Source organism: Dipteris shenzhenensis, chromosome 2 (assembly GCF_047967505.1).
Source record: "Dipteris shenzhenensis isolate YYH24624 ecotype China chromosome 2, Dip_SZ_1.0, whole genome shotgun sequence".
Taxonomy (NCBI): Eukaryota; Viridiplantae; Streptophyta; class Polypodiopsida; order Gleicheniales; family Dipteridaceae; genus Dipteris; species Dipteris shenzhenensis.
Window position 1 is genome coordinate 61921287 of NC_141597.1, and position 17943 is coordinate 61939229.

The window sequence follows — 17943 nt, forward strand, 5'->3', positions numbered from 1 at the left end:
GCCCCTTGGCACCACTATTGTTTGCCATTTGTATGGTGCCCCTAATCAATATGATAAAGAAGGGGCTAGTTGATGGGTCGATCAGGGGTTTGGTTCTACCTTCAAGAGAGTAGTTTTGCATGTAGCTATTCGTATATGATATGATTTCTATAACAGAGGAGGATCTGGGGAGTGTTCAAAAGTTTTGTGGCATTTTGTAATCCCTTAGGGTCGGTATACAGAAGGCCGAAAACATTTGGGCTTAGAATGGATTCTATGGTGAGGCCTGGTTGGCTTGGGATGAAATGGATTGACAGAGGTGTGGTAGTTAGATACTTGGGCACGCCCCTTGGGATGGGAGTAACATTAAGACAAAGGTTTGATTGGTTCAAGGATAAAATTAAGGCCTAATTTCGGGCCTCACATGGGATGGAATGCGAGGGTGCTGATAGTCAAGCATATGTTGGTGGCTTCCACTATGTATTTGGCTACGCTGTGGAGGTTTAAGAAAAACCATTGGTAGGTGGAGAAACTGTTGAGGGCTTTTATCTAGGCTAAGGAGAATAGACAGCTTAAAGGGCACTATATTCCATGGGATGCCATGAAAATTCCTAAGGCTACTGGGGGTTTGGAAGTCCCAAATGTGGATGTGAGGAATATAGCCTTAATTGGGAAAGGGTTGCTGAGGATGTTTGAGTGGAATATCCTGTGGCTGCATTGCTGCAAGTGGTTTATAGAGAGGCTGAAAGGGAAGGGAGTTGGGTTTTGGAAAGGTATGTTGTGGTATGATAAACTCTGTTCCTGGTTCCCCTTTAAAATTTTAGGCTTTGACTTGGTGGTTGGGATAGTGGAGGCGTGGAAGGCTTGCAAACCACTAATGAGATGGAAGGGTAGAAAACGACTTAGGGGGGATTCTAGCCTCCTAGAAGGCATATGGTGGGGTTGGGCCATTACTTTGGAAGGAGAAGCTCTAGCCAGGGCAGATCTACACATTGCTAGGGCTGTTCCAACCACGGGGCTAGTTTTAAACCTGCCCGATGGCATGCTAAGAACATAAATTAAGTTATTTAAAAATGAAAGGTCCCCTGGGCCATATAGACATGCCACATATGTCCAATGGCATGTCGATATGGCCCTTGCCCCTGAAGGGGACCCAATGCAAATGGGAACTGAGATGATCAGATAGATGGTGGAAGCAAAGATTTGTTGACTTGTAGCAATGGGAAAGTGGGTGAAGGTGTTACCATATTGTCCACTCTGTGGGAGATGGATTGAGGATGCTATACATATGGGATGGGCTTTGTGTCAAGGAGTCTCTGGTTGCATATTGCTATCATAGTTAGAAAGGTGGGGTTGATGTGAAGATTTTGTGTGTGATCTAATTGGCAATTGATGTTGTTGGGTGACACGGAAGGATTGCCGTCTACGTTGGCAGCTTGATGATGGTTTGTTTGGGTTGCTGGCTTACTGGCAGCTTGATGATAGTTTGTTTGGGTTGTTGGCTTACTGGTTGTTTGGGGGATTAGGATTTTGTAAAGGGAGAGTGCCATGGTTGGGTTGGCCATAACTATTTTGGTTGATATGGGTAAGCTGGTAGTAGGAGAGAGCCCTTCATGGGTGCATGTTTGTCTGAGTTGAGTCTGGTTTTGTAAATAAGGTGAGTGGAGGATTGCCAGGTTGGTGTTGGCTGTGGCCCTTGTAGCTAGCCACAATTTTGTTTTCTCCTAAGTAATAAAATCCGACTCTTTTACTTTTTAAAAAAAAGGGTGCTTCTATATTTGTTTGGCATTCCATGGACTCCATTCGAAAAATGAAGGTCAACTAAATATATCTTTACGACAGGCAGCCTAGGGAGAAGTTTGTGTTTTTTGAGCTATCCTCGAGCCACTTGTCACAATAGTGGACGTTGATTTACACAAATCTAATGGTGTGAATTTGTTTAATTTTATTTTAATTTATGATGCAAGTACAAAAGCACTCTCTATGCTTTTCACCAAAACTATGAGAACTTTTGACCACACGAAGTACTTCTCGCTTGAAATAACTCCAGCTCCTGGTAAAAGCTTCTTGAACCTCAAACCTAGCATTCAAGTCAACACCCACTATCTTCCTAAGTCACGTTCTGTCACACACTATTGTTGCCTCATTTGCACTCCAATTCCCATAGCGAACAATTCTTAGCCGCTATTCAAAGCAGGTGAAACACCTAGATTTGTATGTCCCTCATTAGCATCAAGTTCAACCACGTCTAGAGCCCAATCATCTCTGACGTCTCCTGCACATGTCTCATCAATTTTAGAGAAGAAAGTGCTTGTCAATGCTTCTTCTATGAGACAAGCAGCATTCAAACTCATAAAAAGGGGTCTGGCCCCATTTCAAAAAGTTCGAGCAGATGAAGGCCATCAATTGTCTGATAAAGAACTTCTAGGGCCGTTTTTTGAGGATTCTAAGCACCTCAAAACGCTTCTCACAAAACCGCATGTTCATAATTGACTACAAAACAAGGCAATCATTGCTCTAAACAAGAGATTCCTATGGAAAGAAAACAAAAAGCCAAAGAAGAAAGATAGGACAGGTTCACGCTCCACAAGCATCTGTTGTTGGCAGGGATCTTTGCGAAGCTGCTCTGGATGGAAGGAGCAGGTGAATTGAAAGTGAAGAAGGGCTAATCTCTGGCAGCAAGCAGTCGCTCAAGTGCAAGAGGGGAACTGGTCAGAGGGGAAGGACTCTCTTACTTCGTTTGTTTCAAGCACTTAAATTTGAATTCGTTGTGTTTTTTCTTACTAGGGCTAGAGAGGGGGCTCTTTGCAATGTCCAATGTTGCAGAACGAGGAGAGGAAGGCGATTGGAGTGGTAGCGATCTGATGAGAGGACTTTGGAGATTGAGAAGACGCTTTGGTTTCTGGGCAGTTTTCCAATTCTGGGCCTGTGATGATGAGGGCAATGAATAGAATCGTAGATGCCCAAGCCTCTCCGCCCCTTTCCTCTAGACCTTAATGGATATACAACACTTCAAGTGTGTCAATCTGTGATGTACCGCAAGTTTGTAGGATTTTGCTAGAGAAAGAGCTCTCTTTGATCACCACTCACAGTTGTCGTTGCAATATATCATATAGGAGAACTGATCATTTTTTCTTTGATGAGGGCAATGTATAGAATCATAGATGCCCACACGACTCATGTATCTTTAACCTATTAACCACGGACACCCAAAAAAAAAAGGAGAGGACACTTGGCAGCTTGGACGAGAAGAGCCTACCACATGTCATAAAGAAGGAGCACTTGGATGGAGGCTTGGAGGCGGGAGGAGGTGAAAAGACAAGAGGCGGGCTTTGGGGAGGAGGTGGAAAGACGAGGCACCTTTAGGGGCAAGGAGGAGATAGAAGGTCATGGAATGAAGGAGATGGAAGGTCACCTTTGGGAGGAAGGAGGAGATGGAAGGTTAATGGAATGAAAAGAGGAGATGGAAGGTCTCAGAGCCATGGGTTAAGACTTAGCCAAAATTTAAGAATCAAAGATCCACCTTCAGATGGGGAGTGGTTGAGGATGGTCATGCATCTTTGCCTGTGCAAAGAACGGGTTCAGTACTCATCTTCCCAAGCGACGAGCAGTGGGCTGGTTGTTTCCCTCGCAACTCAGCTTTACAAACTCTCTGTAGGAGATTTCGTAGCCCAACAGGTAATGGAAAATTCTGGCAAAACAGCCACTTTATTTGCCTTCTTTATGATGGCACCCACCATTCTGGGCTCCGAAGCCACTTTGGGTATCACGAACTAATCGAGCCAAGACATCATCATAGTTTTCGCGATTGAGTCCTCACTTAGCTCCAAATATACGTAAAGCCTCGTCTTCCCCTGCTGATGTGCTGGGAGCAACAATTCATCATCTCTACAAATGGATTGAAGTAGAGTTGACCTACGTTGTGTCTGATAGTTCAAATTGACCAAGCTAGCGAGGTAAACAAAATAATCACACCAAAATTGCTAGGACTAATCCTTAATCCAAACCTTAGAGTGAATGTCGGGCATTTGCTTACGGTATATGCTCTCACCTTCTAGGTAAGCCCTTCCAAACTAGAGTTTGCACCTCATGTAACAGGCCATGGCACTCTTTAGCATGTTTCCTCTTTTTCATCCTTCCCTAACGATGTTTGCGGATTATTATGTGCTCATTGTTGGCTACATAAGCTTCTAAGAAGAAGAGAGAAAAGCTATCATCAGCTGAGTTTAATTTACTGATATCATGAAGGTTGATGCTCACATAAAGCTTGTGAAATGCTTGAGGTGACTCTTTGATTTGCTCGTCCTCTGCAGCTTATGAAATTTTCCATGAGCTAGTGAGTTTGCTTAGAGTTATTTGCAAAAATTACTCCAAAAATACAAGTATAAGTACTTTTAGAACTAACTTTTGGTGTTTTAAAATTTTAAAAAAGAACTAACTTATGGATGATGTGGGAGATGCATGGAGTCATCTACATGCACTCGTGCATAGAAAATTTGGAAGATTTTTTTCATCAATTAAATGACGTAGTTACTTGTGCGATTTCACAAAATGCCTCATGAAGTCCTCACCCAAAAAACTTTTTATCTTTTTGTACACAATGAAGACAGATCTGGATGCAATATCTTTTTGCCACGACTAACTATTCCACTTGGAGACTTCAATTCCGTCTCCTCTACTTTATTAATTCTTTAGTTGAATGACTTCTTGCTCAACTATGGGGCATTCATTTCTATTAGATTGATGTTGAATTCTACACAGACTTGCCTTAATTCTAGCCAAGTTCTAGTGAATGGTGTGTCACTCGGTGGTGTGCTTGAATGTTGGATAGATCTTCATTGGTTTTGGAAACTCAATGCTACTTTTATGCCATGCCAACAGCCCTCTTTCCCTTTTTTGCCATGGTATAGACCTTCATGTGGTGTACAAGAGTGCTAAGGAATTGTTGGGAAGAGAGCATATTGAGGTGCATAGTGTGCTTGTCAAGAACGTGTTTTGAAGAGCATGCAATGCTTTCTCCTTTTGTGACACGTGGCTTCATGAGGGTCGAGATAACCAAATTATTCTTGACATGCAAATTATGCACTTGAAGGGATTCACAATGTTATTGGCGGATAGAATTTCCACGTACTCTCTTACAGATCAAGCCAAGGTGTTTAGAATCTCTCAAAAAAAATATGGGAATGTAGTTAATTTGCATTAATTGGTATGTGAATAGGCAACTCAACAAGCAATTTGGACGCTGGAATCTGAGTGAAATTTTATAGATTAATTGGGCATGGCTAGTCCCTATCCTCCTTTGAATCCAATGATCCACCTACTAATTTATATCTGAAGTATTGATAAAAGCTAGGTTTTACAAGTCCTTTGTCAAATTGGAATTTTAGCACCCTCATGTGCTTTACTCATTTTCTATTTGTGGGTGCAGGTTAACATGGGAGCCATTAGAAAGATGTGGGCTTTACGACCAATATGCAGGAATATGATTACGACTAGTGACATCTAGGTAATATGTCAATATCTTATCCATTCAGGAGGCTTATTCTCAGCGTTTATATTCTCGATGCACAAGGAAGGGCCCGTTCCCTCGAATTATAATTCTTTGGGGAAGGAAGCACGCCGCCTCTCTGCCCACACTATGTGTGGTTATACTAATTATATATTATATATTATCATACAAATATTTTCAATTTCTAATCCATTCAAAATTGGTTGTTTTCAATCTGAATTCTTATAATATTCCTCTCGTTTGATGTATGTATTTGATGCAAGGGAGCAAGAAAAGCAAAGATAGATGCAACATCGAACAATATCAACGCCTTCTTTCACATGATTGTAGCCCATGTGACAATATTGTATAGACTGCAATGAAGATCACTTATTAGCTCTTATGAGCATCACCTTATTCATGTATTTGTTGGGCTTCAACTCCCAAAACACAAGCAATATGGACAAATCAATAATAAGTCACCACCCCTAACATTTGCAGGGAGGATCGGGTCCTAACGGACCTTGTGTCGTGTCTCATCTCCACATTTTTACTCATTCTCTTTTTCCTTTTAAAAATTTGATAAATATGCTAGGATTTAGATTCAGTTTTGAGTTAGTCGTTACATGCTTGCCGCCGCAAATCTAGTTTCGTCAATTACACATGCTTCTGATCTTTTGAACGAGTTTATGAGCGATTCACAAAGCATATCAAAGTTAGATGTGGTTTGATTTATTACACATGAAGCACATATTTTTCTTTCGTCTGTCCCCCTTCAAGTGAGTTTTCTTTACATTTATTGAGCGTATCTTTTACTCACAACGATCTTTTGATCTTTTTTGTGTTTCCCCTATGCTCAATGTTTCCTTGTGGTTCATTAAATTAATTTTAGAATGGAGATCGTCCTTAGAACAAACAAAAGCTAACATTTCATCACTATTAGCAAGTTTTGAGCTCGGGATGACTTTGGAATGACCCATCTTGGAGGCAATTCTTCCAATGAATGGACGTGGATGACATGATATGAAGCTTCCCTATAGGATTTGTAAATCTCCGTTTTACTCGTGCATGAAGTGTAAACTCTCGGATCCAAGGGTTACAAGTACCCAGTCCGGGTTAGGTTAGAGGTCCTTGGGCATGACCTCCTCCATTGCTCACCGCCATAGCCAAAACCCTAGCTTTTCTCCATAGCCATATCTTCTCTTCCACCAGGTTTTCTTGGCATATTGGGCTTGTGTTGTTGATTCTACAGACCTTCCATCATGGAGGAGGAGCAACAGAAGCTCGAGCAGCCCTTGCTGCTTTTGGAAGCTCGCGTCCCTGCTGTTGAAACGCTCTATTCGGCACCCTTCGACCAGGTGAAGCCTATGCTGGATTTGGAAGCTCCCCTCCCTCCTGACGAATCCTTGGGCTCGCCTTCGGACTTCTCGCAGGAGCAGGAGCAGCAAAAGCAGCATTTTACTGAGTATGCTTCGTCTCCCCCTGCTACTGTCTCTGCCCCCGATCAACAACGTAAGGCCCCTGATTCGCTATCGTCACAGCCTTTGACATGGCCTAGTGAATTACAGGCCAATGAGCAAGACGGGGGTAATGAGCACCAAGCCGAAGCGCCTTTGCAACAGCAAGTGCCTCATTACTCTACATACAGCGAGTATTATTCCTCTGCCACCGACCAGCGTCATCTGCAACAAACAGTCTTTGATTCCCCAAAGCCAGAGAATAGTGCCACGCCTGGTAACGAGTTCTCCAGCCAAGATGGGGATCGAGTCGGGAAAAGTGAGGATCAAATAGGGGAGCATCGTCAGCAACGATTCGATGATCCCTACGGTGGGTATCAATCTACTGCAATTGCTTCCGACCAATGTCATCAGCAGGAGACGGCTTCTGATTCGCTACAGATTCAATACACGGCCTGGCCCGGCCCCGATAAAACTGCCGAAGAGGAGAGGGATGAGGTGAAACAGGAGCACTTGGCTGAGTATTCTTCTTACGGTGAATATCATTCTGCTACCGAACGATCTCAACAACAACAGACGGCCGCTAATGCAGTAAACCCTACCACCGCAGAAGATGGGATTAATGATGATCAAGCTAGAGTGCTGCTAGACGGGGGTAACGAGGCGGAAGCGGAAGTGCAGCACGCTGATTATGGACATCATGCCGAACAAACCTATCAGCAAGAGCCGGCCTCTGGGTCGCTAAAACCACAGCAAATGGTCTGGTCTGGTAACGATCCCCCCGCGGAGGACGGGGATAAGAAGGATCAAGCCGGGCTTTACGACCTGCAGAAAGATGAATTAGACAGGCAATATGCTCCAGATTCGAACGGAGGTGCAATGGTTCCCTCAGCTGTCGACGTGGATGTCGATGCTACTGCAGAGCGTGAAGGGATCGGAGGTTGGATCTCTGATGGAGGGCAGCAGGAACACTTGGAGAACAAGGAAGAAAGAGCAGGTGTTGGAGGATGGATAAGCGATGTGCCGGATCAAGGGGAGAGAGATGCTGTACGATATGAAGAGGTGGGAAGCAGCTTCAACGGAGTGGATGGTAGTCATGGTGGCACTGCGAAAGTTGTGGACGATTATCGCAAGGAGCGGCCTTCGACCCCGGTTCCCCGAGATGAGGACCGCGGAGAGGGTTCTAGTCAGCTTGACAACCAACCGAGTGGTTCAGCGGGGGAAGCCAGTACTGGGAGAAAGAGGCGTAGCAGATGGGAGCCTCAAACAGATGGGGAGGGAGACACTCAAGACAGCGCAGCATCAGGAGGCAAAAGAAGGAGATCACGGTGGGCTGCAGAGGAGCCGAAGCCTCTTCAAATTCAGTTGCCGGATTTTGTGAGGGAGCTGACAGGAGGTGTAGATCTAGATCCTGAGCTTCAGGCTCTGAATATCAAACTCTTGGACATCAACAGAAGGCTTCAAACTGGACAGGTCCTAGAGGACAGGCCTGACGGAACCAGGTCCCCTTCTCCAGAACCTATCTATGATAATATGGGAATTAGAATTAACACAAGGGAATATAGGGCTAGAGAGAGGCTTACTCGAGAGAGGCAAGAGATCATTTCTGAGCTGATTAAACGGAATCCGGCATTCAAGCCCCCTGCTGATTATAGACCTCCAAAGCTTTACAAAAAACTTTTTATACCTGTAAAGGATTATCCAGGGTACAATTTTATCGGATTAATTATTGGTCCACGCGGCAATACACAGAAAAGGATGGAGAGAGAGACGGGGGCCAAAATTGTGATAAGGGGGAAGGGTTCTGTCAAGGAAGGCCGGTTACAGCAAAAGAGGGATATGAAGCCTGATCCTGGTGAAAATGAGGACTTGCACGTCTTGGTTGAAGCAGATAATGCAGAAGCTTTAGAGGAGGCCGCAGGCATGGTGGAGAAGCTTCTTGTACCTGTTGAGGAAGGACGGAATGAGCATAAGAGGGCACAGTTACGGGAGCTTGCTGCACTCAATGGCACTATCCGAGATGACGAGTTTTGTCGCCTTTGTGGGGAACCTGGGCATCGTCAATATGCATGCCCTGCTCGCCATTCTACTTTCAAAAGTGATGTGGTATGTAGAATTTGCGGAGATGGTGGCCATCCCACCATTGACTGCCCAGTGAAGGGTCCTAGCATGAATAATATGGATGATGAATACAAGAATTTCTTAGCTGAACTGGGTGGAGGGCAGGATTCCGGTAGCAGGCCAGGTGCAGGGGATGTTGGTACAGGTCGCCAGATGGGTCCAACTTTGGCTTTGCCAGGGCCTCAAGGTGTTAATCCACCATGGTCAGGTGGTGCCAATGGTGGAGGTGCAGGAACAGCTGGTACTGTTGGGGGTGCATTAGGTGCCCCAGGAACTGGCGGTGGATTCTCAGGGGGGGGTTTTGGTCCTCCTGTTGGACAACCGCAAGGTACATTCCCGCCACATGGATTGAACACAAGGTTTAGCAAGGACAGTGATGATTCCAATCTTTATGTGGGTTATCTACCACAGTCGGTAGATGATGAGGGCCTGATAAGATTGTTTTCCCATTTCGGCAAGATAGATGATGCAAAGCTTATTAAAGATCGCATGACTGGTTTGAGCAAAGGTTATGGGTTTGTAAAGTTTTCCGATGCTGCTGCTGCAGCACAAGCTGTGGTGCACATGAATGGTTATAGGTTGGATGGAAAGATTCTGGCAGTAAGAGTTGCAGGGAGACCACCGCCTCCAGTTGGTTCTGGTGGTCTGCCTCCACCTGGAATGGATCCCATGGGTTATCCTCAGCAGCAACCCCAGCATCAGCAGCAGCAGCAGCAGCAACAACAGCAGCAACAGCAAACTCCGCCTGGAGTACCTCCTGGTACCGTTATGCATGCGAGTCATGTGGGCCCACCCCCTCCTTGGGGCACACATCAGTTGCCTCCCTATAATCCTTATGGTCCACCGTCTAACTCGTATGGAGGTGGCCCTCCGATGGCAGGTCCCATGCAAGGGCCCCCTCCAGGACTTGGGCCCTTCCAACCTTATGGAGGTCCGTATGCTGGTTCTGTGGGGCAGAGACCACCTCCCTCCGGTCCGCCTCAAGGTGTACCAGGGATGCCACTGCAGGGCCCACCAAATGGGCTTCCTGGAGGACCTTCACCTCTCCCAGGTCCACAAGGTCCTGGAATGTCTGGAGGTCCTCCCACAGGTTCTACAAGTGCTATGTCAAGGCCAAGTGGAGTTCCTCCTGGTGGAATTCCACAGGGTGGTCCCCCTGCATTCGCTCCATTCCCCCAATACTCTGGTTTCTATGGGGCTCCACCTCCTTCTGCCAGCTCTGGCTCATTAGGTCCGCCTCCAGCTGGGGGAGGTGTGCCACCTCCATGGGCAATGGGTGTTAATAATACTCCTGCTGCATCGACTCCATCTAATGTGCAACAGGGCGATGGTGTGGAGTCTGAATATGAGAGATTCATGTCAGAGATGGGGCGCTGACAGGTATGACTCCTATTCACTCGTTCAGGTTGGGAGCTTTAAGAGTGACTGACTTGAATGCGTCTGCTTCTTTTCATTTGGAGGAAATGGATAGGTTATTTAATGGGTTACTAACAGGATCAGATCACATATACGATTTATCATACATTATTGTCCGGACTCTGTTACTGCAGTGATCTAACATGTGGAATGTGTTCTTAAATGGACTGGCAGGTTAAGGGCTTGTGGCAGCAGTTCTCCTCTGACCCTTTTATAGATTTGCTGACTTGAGATGTGCTCTTTAACTCTTTTTCTGACAGTGCTGAGACTGTGGACACGGAAAGCACTGGGACATTGTCTTATCCTTCTAATTGTAGATCTTCATTTTGTATTGTGATGGGACTTATCTGACATGCTCAGGATTTGGTTTATTATGTAGGATTTCTCACATCTGGTAGGTTATTGTCAAGATTTGAGCATAACAGTACTGACCCTTGAACTGCTAATGTTTTAAGGCTAGATACCAAGGTGCCCAAGGAGGGACTTTTCTCAGATAAAGGTTTCTAAGTGGAGTTGTATTCACCTATTGAACATTGTTTGGGTTATTTCATCCTTGTAGCTTTGACACTGTCTTGTTAACAGATGTATGGTAGATTTTGGTTGGTACAAGTGGCTCTCAGAACCCTCACCCTCAAATGTGCTGTATAATTTGTTGTATGCTTAACTTATAGATGGGAATTGTAAAGAAATCTTAATGTTTTGAAACATTTTCGCAAGCGATTTGTTTAGTTACCCTGCAATGATTTTGATGGGTACTCGTTTCTAGCAATAGTCATTGTGCCTTTTATTCAGCAGTTATGGGGCTTAGAGCAGAATGGTGGTGCTCCAGAGCTGTCGTACTCTGCATAGATCTGCTGTGAGTAACGTCATGGAATTTATAATGGCAGAAGTTGTAGTGGAAATGGCTACCTATGTTTTAAGGGGGTTTCCCCACCTTTTTCTTTGTTTTCTGTTAGTTTGAGGGATAGTTTAGTGTTTTCTCACGTCTAATGGCTGCTTATTTTGGTCGAAATTGTTAGCTGGTAAAAAAAGAAGTGAAAAGCTCTGATTATGCTGCCTGTAAGTGAGTTTTGTATCACATACTTGGATGAAACGATTTAGTGTTTCAATGGGAAGAATATTCCGGTGAATCCGTGCTAATGAAGGTAGAATTGCAGAATCATGTGATATCAGATTGTATTGACATGCAATCACTTTTATGGAGGTGGTTGCACATCTTGTTCGGCTTTTGGCCATGATTCAATTATGCTCCTTAAGCTGTAAAATGAGTCAGTTGTGTTGGGCTTGTCCCTATAGATGCAAATCTAATGTCCATCACTTAAAATGCGATAGAATTAAGAGTGTATGATATGGTACCACCGTGTCTCTTGGTACTTCGGAACCTGTATTTCTTTTCAATCATGAATGGGAACTCACATTGATTTGAGCTGCTTTGGAACAAGTCCTAGCCTTCAATTGCAACTAAGATCTAGTTTGTTTATGTGGCGAAATCTGTGCTTCCTGCCATCCAACTATGCATGGTTTTACCCATGAATGATTCCATATCGTTCCAAAATTGCATGCTTAGTGAATCTAGTAACACACTAAAGAAAACACATTTTCATGGTGGATTGCTTTGTTTGGAGGGGGGTGTGGGTCTTAACGTCTGCTGCATAGGTTGAATGCAATTCAGGAATATCTTCAGCTACTAAAAAACCAGCCCATTTGTAAGGCTAGCCAGTCATCCAAATCATGTTTCTGTTTAAAGGTATGTCCCTTGGGTGGTTTAAGTTTGTTTTGACTGTCTGGTCGTATGGGTCTGTAATCATAGTTGCCTGCTTTATAGGTGACAAAAAGCGGAAGCTTTGTATTTGCAGGGTAATCCTGCTGTCTTTGTTTGGCAGATGCGTTACTATGTTGCCAATTTCCAAACAGTTGTACGAACAGCAGGTTTTTTCATGTCCTGGTGAATCTTCCGAAACTTCTAGATATGATGTTCATGAAGGTGGGATTCATTTTTGTATTGTTCCGTAGTTGGATTCTTGTTGGGTCAGTCCCTCAACTTACCTGTATCTTGTGGATGTTGGTGCTTTCTGATGGGTTAGTGGGCACAGTTTTGCAGCATTTGGTATAAGGAATGTCTCAGTACTCGCAGTGGATTACCTGTTCACTGAACAGCTAGTCTTATCTCTTCTTGTGCAAAACAATTTTTGTATCCTCTCTTTTGAACATTACCAGAGTGTGGGAATAACGGAATACGAACCTCAGGAAACAATCAAGTGAGCTACACATGCTGATAGGGAAAGCTCACTCTGCTTCTTGATAGTTGTGTCGTTAATTTATAAGTCGGTTGATCTGTTTGCATGCATGCAGAATTTCCCTTTTTGGTTGGTGGAAGTGAGGGTGATGATGGAAACAGAAACTTATCCCTACCAGCTTCTCAAAGTCTCTCTTCCTGATTTTTACTCGATTGCTTAGGATAGGTGGTAATGCAAGCTTGCATGCTTATAATTTTGGGAAGTGGAGCTTATTGTGATGTTCTTGTCATTGCTTTACGCACTTATTTACCTCAAAATATTTTCTTCACCCATTCCTTGCTAGCTCGAGTATTGTTGTGTGAGTCGTGTACATTACTGTAAAAGCCCAATCAATCACAGTGATTCCAATCGTGATCTCAACACATTTCACCAAAAATCTTAAGATTTATTATGACTGCAGAAGATAAATTCTTTCTGTACAATTTCACAGAGATTTTCCATATCTCAGCATCACAAAAGCTGAAATGACACCAACAAATACGTGAGACTGGTGGGTGGAATGAAGTTTTGTCCTCTCACTAGAAAGGATAAAGGACATTTCCAACTTTGTTCTAAAGATACAGGATTTATGATCCTTGGACAGAATTCTAAGACCCTAACATCTGTGGAGTGTTTGACAATAGGTATTCCCAAACAGTCGGTGGATCCTCCAAAACATCATAAAAGTGGGCTTCTAACATAAAAGAAGCCTAGATAGTAGTGGGGATAATGAATCTTGTTATAACATGGTACTGATCTGTAGACAGCAATGCAGTGAGGAAAGAAGTAGAACTTAGCTACTGGTTGTCATGCACAGGAGCAAATTGCAATCAGGATTTGTTTTTCCAGGCAGGTGCTGAGGCAATAACTCTCCACGCTTTCAATTTATGGACAATTTCTGCAGCGATAAAGTCAAGGGCTACATATTGGAGCAGACAGATTGCAATTTGGATGAGCAGGGAGGAACTCCGAAGAAGTTATTTTAAAAATGGAACCTTGCTCAGGAGGCCTAGAACAGCAACTAGATGATCTGCAATTTTATTCTAGATGGTGAAAGAGAGCAGCAACTTTTAGGTAGGATGGTATTGGGCATTGTATAGCTTGAACGTAGTATTGGTAGACTCTGTGTAAGTGTTTCTATAATTACAATAAGGATTCTGACAGCCAAGAGCTTGCCGAGTAAGTAGGACCATATAGTGTTCGTGGATCCTCCAAAACATCATAGAAGTTGACTTCCAATGAAAAAGACCGCTAGACAGTAGTGGTGACAATGAATCTTGTAATAATGCGCTACAGATCTGTAGACATTGATGCAGTGAGGAAATAAGTAGAATAGCTACTGGGAGTCAAATCACAGCTGGAGGGATACAGGATCCACGGGAACAAATAGCAAGGCAGTAACTCTCCATACTTTCACTTTATGGATAGCTGCTGCAGCACCTTCAGTTTGCAGGCACTGAGCAAGTAACGGTTACTCATTGGAGCAGACAGATTGTGTTTTGGATGAGCAGGGAGAAACTTTTGAGGAAGTTACTTAAAATAACGGAATCTTGCTCAGGAGGCCTACAACAGAAACTTGATGATCTGCAGTTTATCCTAGATCGTGAAAGAGAGTAGCAACTTTTAGGAAGGTTGATAGTGGGCATTGGACAGCTTGAACGTGGTATTGGTAGATGAACGTGGTATTGGTAGATTATTAATCCCATAAACATTGCTGGCTAATGTAGTCCATGAAATATATAAAGGCTGTTTGCCTCTAGCCCAAGGCATCCTACACACATTCAAAAGATACATACTGTTGAACTGTTGCTATATTTTACAATAAGGATTCTTGCAAGGCAAGAGTTTGCCACGTAGATCCACTTGTTCTGTTGCTGTCAGGTACATGATGGCTCTTGTATTTCCATGGAGATTTCCACGAGGTCTTATTAACTCTCTCATTATATTCTGAGATGCAATTTTCTGTATTAGTTGACAATAAATATGTGGAATCTTGGCTGTTGATTTCATTGCTTTGATATGGCCAGTGCTACAAAGCTCTAGACATTTTCCATAGCGCTCTAAATTTCTTTGGATCACCTTCATTTTAAGTTGCATCTGTGTGAAATTTGGAGCATCCTTCCTACTTTGCTATCTTACACAGCTTTGCTGAGGAGGATTTGAGGAGGATTGGAGTAGTTAGCCAAAGTTTGTTTCATTCGGACATTTGCTTTTGATTCCTGTCAAAACCCCTTCCTGGTTGCCTCAATATCAGTTCAATGAGCTGATTCTACCATGAACTCTGGCAAGTAGGGGGGTTTAAGAGAGCTAAAGAGGACTATATAGTTCCCATTTCCCCCCTTAAAGGGAGGGTTAGGGAGCAAGGGTAGGATGGGAGAGGGTGAGAGACCAAGGGTAGGGTAGAGTGGGTGGCGGAGGGTTACGGAACGAGGGTAGGATGGGGATTAGGGGGAAGTGGGGTAGTGGAGAGAGTTCAAAACAATGTCATGAAAACAAGACCCAATTTCTTTATATAGGGCAAATATCTAACTTTCAAAAATACATATTTTTACAAATAAAACTCAAAATTCAAAAATTGAATTGAAAACTCGTAATTAATATGCATAATTTCTCGTTTCCTTTTGTATTATACGCATATTAAATTAAATTCATAGCCTCTTTATTGCATCACATAAGTAAAATTAAAATAAAATTTAGAATTCATGTATGGACATCCATATTGGAAGAGTACACACCATCAACTTCATGTGATTCCACCCATATGTGCCCTTCTCTATGATTGGTTGCACGCCACCTTTATCCTCAGTGACGACCTTGATATTAAACCGAGTGAGCTATCTACATGAGGCACAATACACATTAATTACAATTTTTGGTCCACTAAAGGGGAAATGTCAATTGATCCCTATGAGGCCATGATGCCTTAGCTTAAGCAAACATTCCTTCCCTCTTTAGGCATTAGTGTGCTAGCCAAATTTTGCCATTTCGTGTCATGTTTTTAGAGTTGCACTTGTTGAGCATCATGATGTTATTCCATGCCATGCAACGAATGGTGTTGAGGGTATATACTCTAGTATATGAGGAGGAGCAACATTGGGACGCTCAGTTGGAGCTCTATTCAATGATAGGAGCTAAAAGTGTTGAGATACTCAAGTTGAGAGGTTACATTGATGGCAAAAGTGTGGACATCAGGAGTACCCACAGTTTATCGATACTGAGAAAGTCAGGGTGTGGACATCAGGAGTACCCACTGTTTATCGATACTGAGAAACTTAGGTTTCTAGCCATATAGATTGATCAAAGCCTAAATGGGTTGGCTAGAACATGGGGGCCTCTAGTCCTTATACAAACCCCCTATTGGAGGGTAGATTGCTATTGCATTTGGCTATCAAAATAGTAGTGCAGGACAGTAGAAGTAAGCCAATGATCTAGCCATTAGATGTGCAACAAGAGCACCAGAGAAGGTGGGCTAGAGGTAGTAGCAGGAGGGTGCAACAGATCCTAGCATAGCGCTTGTGAAGAGCTAAGGTGATAAACAAATCACTGAGGTGTAGAATGAAAGCTGTCAGTGTGTTTTGGGGCTCCTCCCTAAGCCATTGAAGATCATGTTGAATACTCAAAGTTCTTAGAAATATTTTAAATGCATCTTCCCAAGAGGCCAAGTTTGATGTTTAAGCATGGACTTCTACATTATTGTTGAATAGAACAAGAGCACTTTTGATGTGGTAGTTCCACATTCAAAAGGATGCTCCCAAGAATATTGTGCACATGTCAATAGCTCCAAGAGCTCCTTACTAAATTCAACCATGGATCCTTCATAATCATCTAAAAGCCATCAAATTTTTTAATTAGGAAGTACCACGGTGGGAATCTAAGGTAGTTTCTAAGGTTTTTCACTCTAAGGGCACACCATATGCCCCATGTGCAAGGCCTCTAAGAAGCATTTACTCAAAGAAAAATATATGCACACACACACACGCGCGCGCGTGTGCGCATGCACACACACGCATGCACGCACATGCACACACACACACACACACACACACACACAACAAGCAACATGCACATGCGCTTGCGCGTACACACACACACGCAGGCATGCATGCACTTTCTATCGCTTATTTCCCCCCCCCCCCCCCCTCTTTCTATTTTCCTTACTTACCCTTAGTTCCCTTATCAATATTTTTTCTTATCTTCCTTATTTTCCTTAATTAATCCTTATTTTCCTGATACTTACTTAAATTTCCTTAAATTTTTATTCTCCATTTTTCCTTTAAGTTTTCTCATTTCTTGAAATTTTCTTCTTTTCTATTAACCTTCCTTATTTTATCTTAATTTCCTTAAATTCTCCTTATTTTCCTAAAATTTTGCTTATTTTTCTACTTTTTTCTTATTTTTCCTTACTTTACCACTTTTTTCCTACTCATTTTATTCACTATTGCTTTCCCTAACCAAACTCTACCAAACCCACCTAACCTAGCTCCCCCCCCCTCCTTTAATTCTTTTTCCTACTTTTTCCTCTTTTCCTCCCTAATTATTCCCCATTTTGTTCTTTTTTCCTATTTTATTCTCACTTTTTCTTTTGTTGATTTATTTTTTCCTTATTTTTGATTGCTATTAATTCTCTTACCTTCTTCTAATTTCAATTTTCTATTTTGATTTTGCAATCTACTCCTAATTATTCCCTTTTATTTTCCTTTCTATTTTTTCCTAGTTTTTTTGCCTTTTATATTCTATTTCCCCCCTAATTTTCCTAACAACTTTTTAATTCTCCTCCCTATTTCATTTTATCCTATTTTACTCTCACGAACCCCCCCTAATCATTCATTTATTGCCACATGTATCTTAATCCCTCCCCTCCGCCGTCACGACTGTAAGTAGATCTCTCTAGCTCCCCAACCCTTGATTTCCTAATATTCATAACCCTTCTAATGTATTCAGAATTTTAAGAGTCTACCTTCCGTAACCTTACCCTTGCAAGTTTCACCTAACCTACCCTCTCAAACCTAAACCCCCCCAACCAACCCTAACACCCTCGACTTCTACTCTATCTCCTGACCTTCCCACTACCATGATGCTACATGATCGAATTCTCCCCTCTCCCCCGACTACCTACACTATTTAAACCCCCTAGTCTCCTTCAGAGTCACCTGTATGCCCCTTCATCACACCCTGCTATTTGATGCCCACTCCTTAGCTCCTACTT

The 17943-nt window shown here is 43.0% G+C and overlaps 1 protein-coding gene across 3 annotated transcripts; it reads left to right on the top strand.

The window, feature by feature from the left end:
* Window positions 1-6591: 6591 nt before the first annotated feature.
* Window positions 6592-14379, top strand: LOC147905114 (uncharacterized). Of its 3 annotated transcripts, none has more exons than XR_015542704.1 (3): window positions 6592-10425; window positions 10636-12406; window positions 12555-14378. XR_015542704.1 is itself a non-coding variant. In XM_087390230.1 (2 exons), exon 1 carries the CDS (start codon window positions 6730-6732, stop codon window positions 10420-10422), a length of 3693 nt encoding a protein of 1230 aa, XP_087246356.1. In that variant the 5' UTR covers window positions 6592-6729; the 3' UTR covers window positions 10423-10425; window positions 10636-14379. The 3 variants fall into 3 exon arrangements, 1 of the variants encoding a protein (XP_087246356.1); XR_015542705.1 differs by having other exon boundaries at window positions 10636-12719; window positions 13555-14375; XM_087390230.1 differs by having other exon boundaries at window positions 10636-14379.
* Window positions 14380-17943: the final 3564 nt, after the last annotated feature.

What these genes read in the sequence shown, in the direction of transcription:
- LOC147905114 (XM_087390230.1), top strand. Translation starts at nt 6,730, where the DNA reads ATGGAGGAGGAGCAACAGAAGCTCGAGCAGCCCTTGCTGCTTTTGGAA.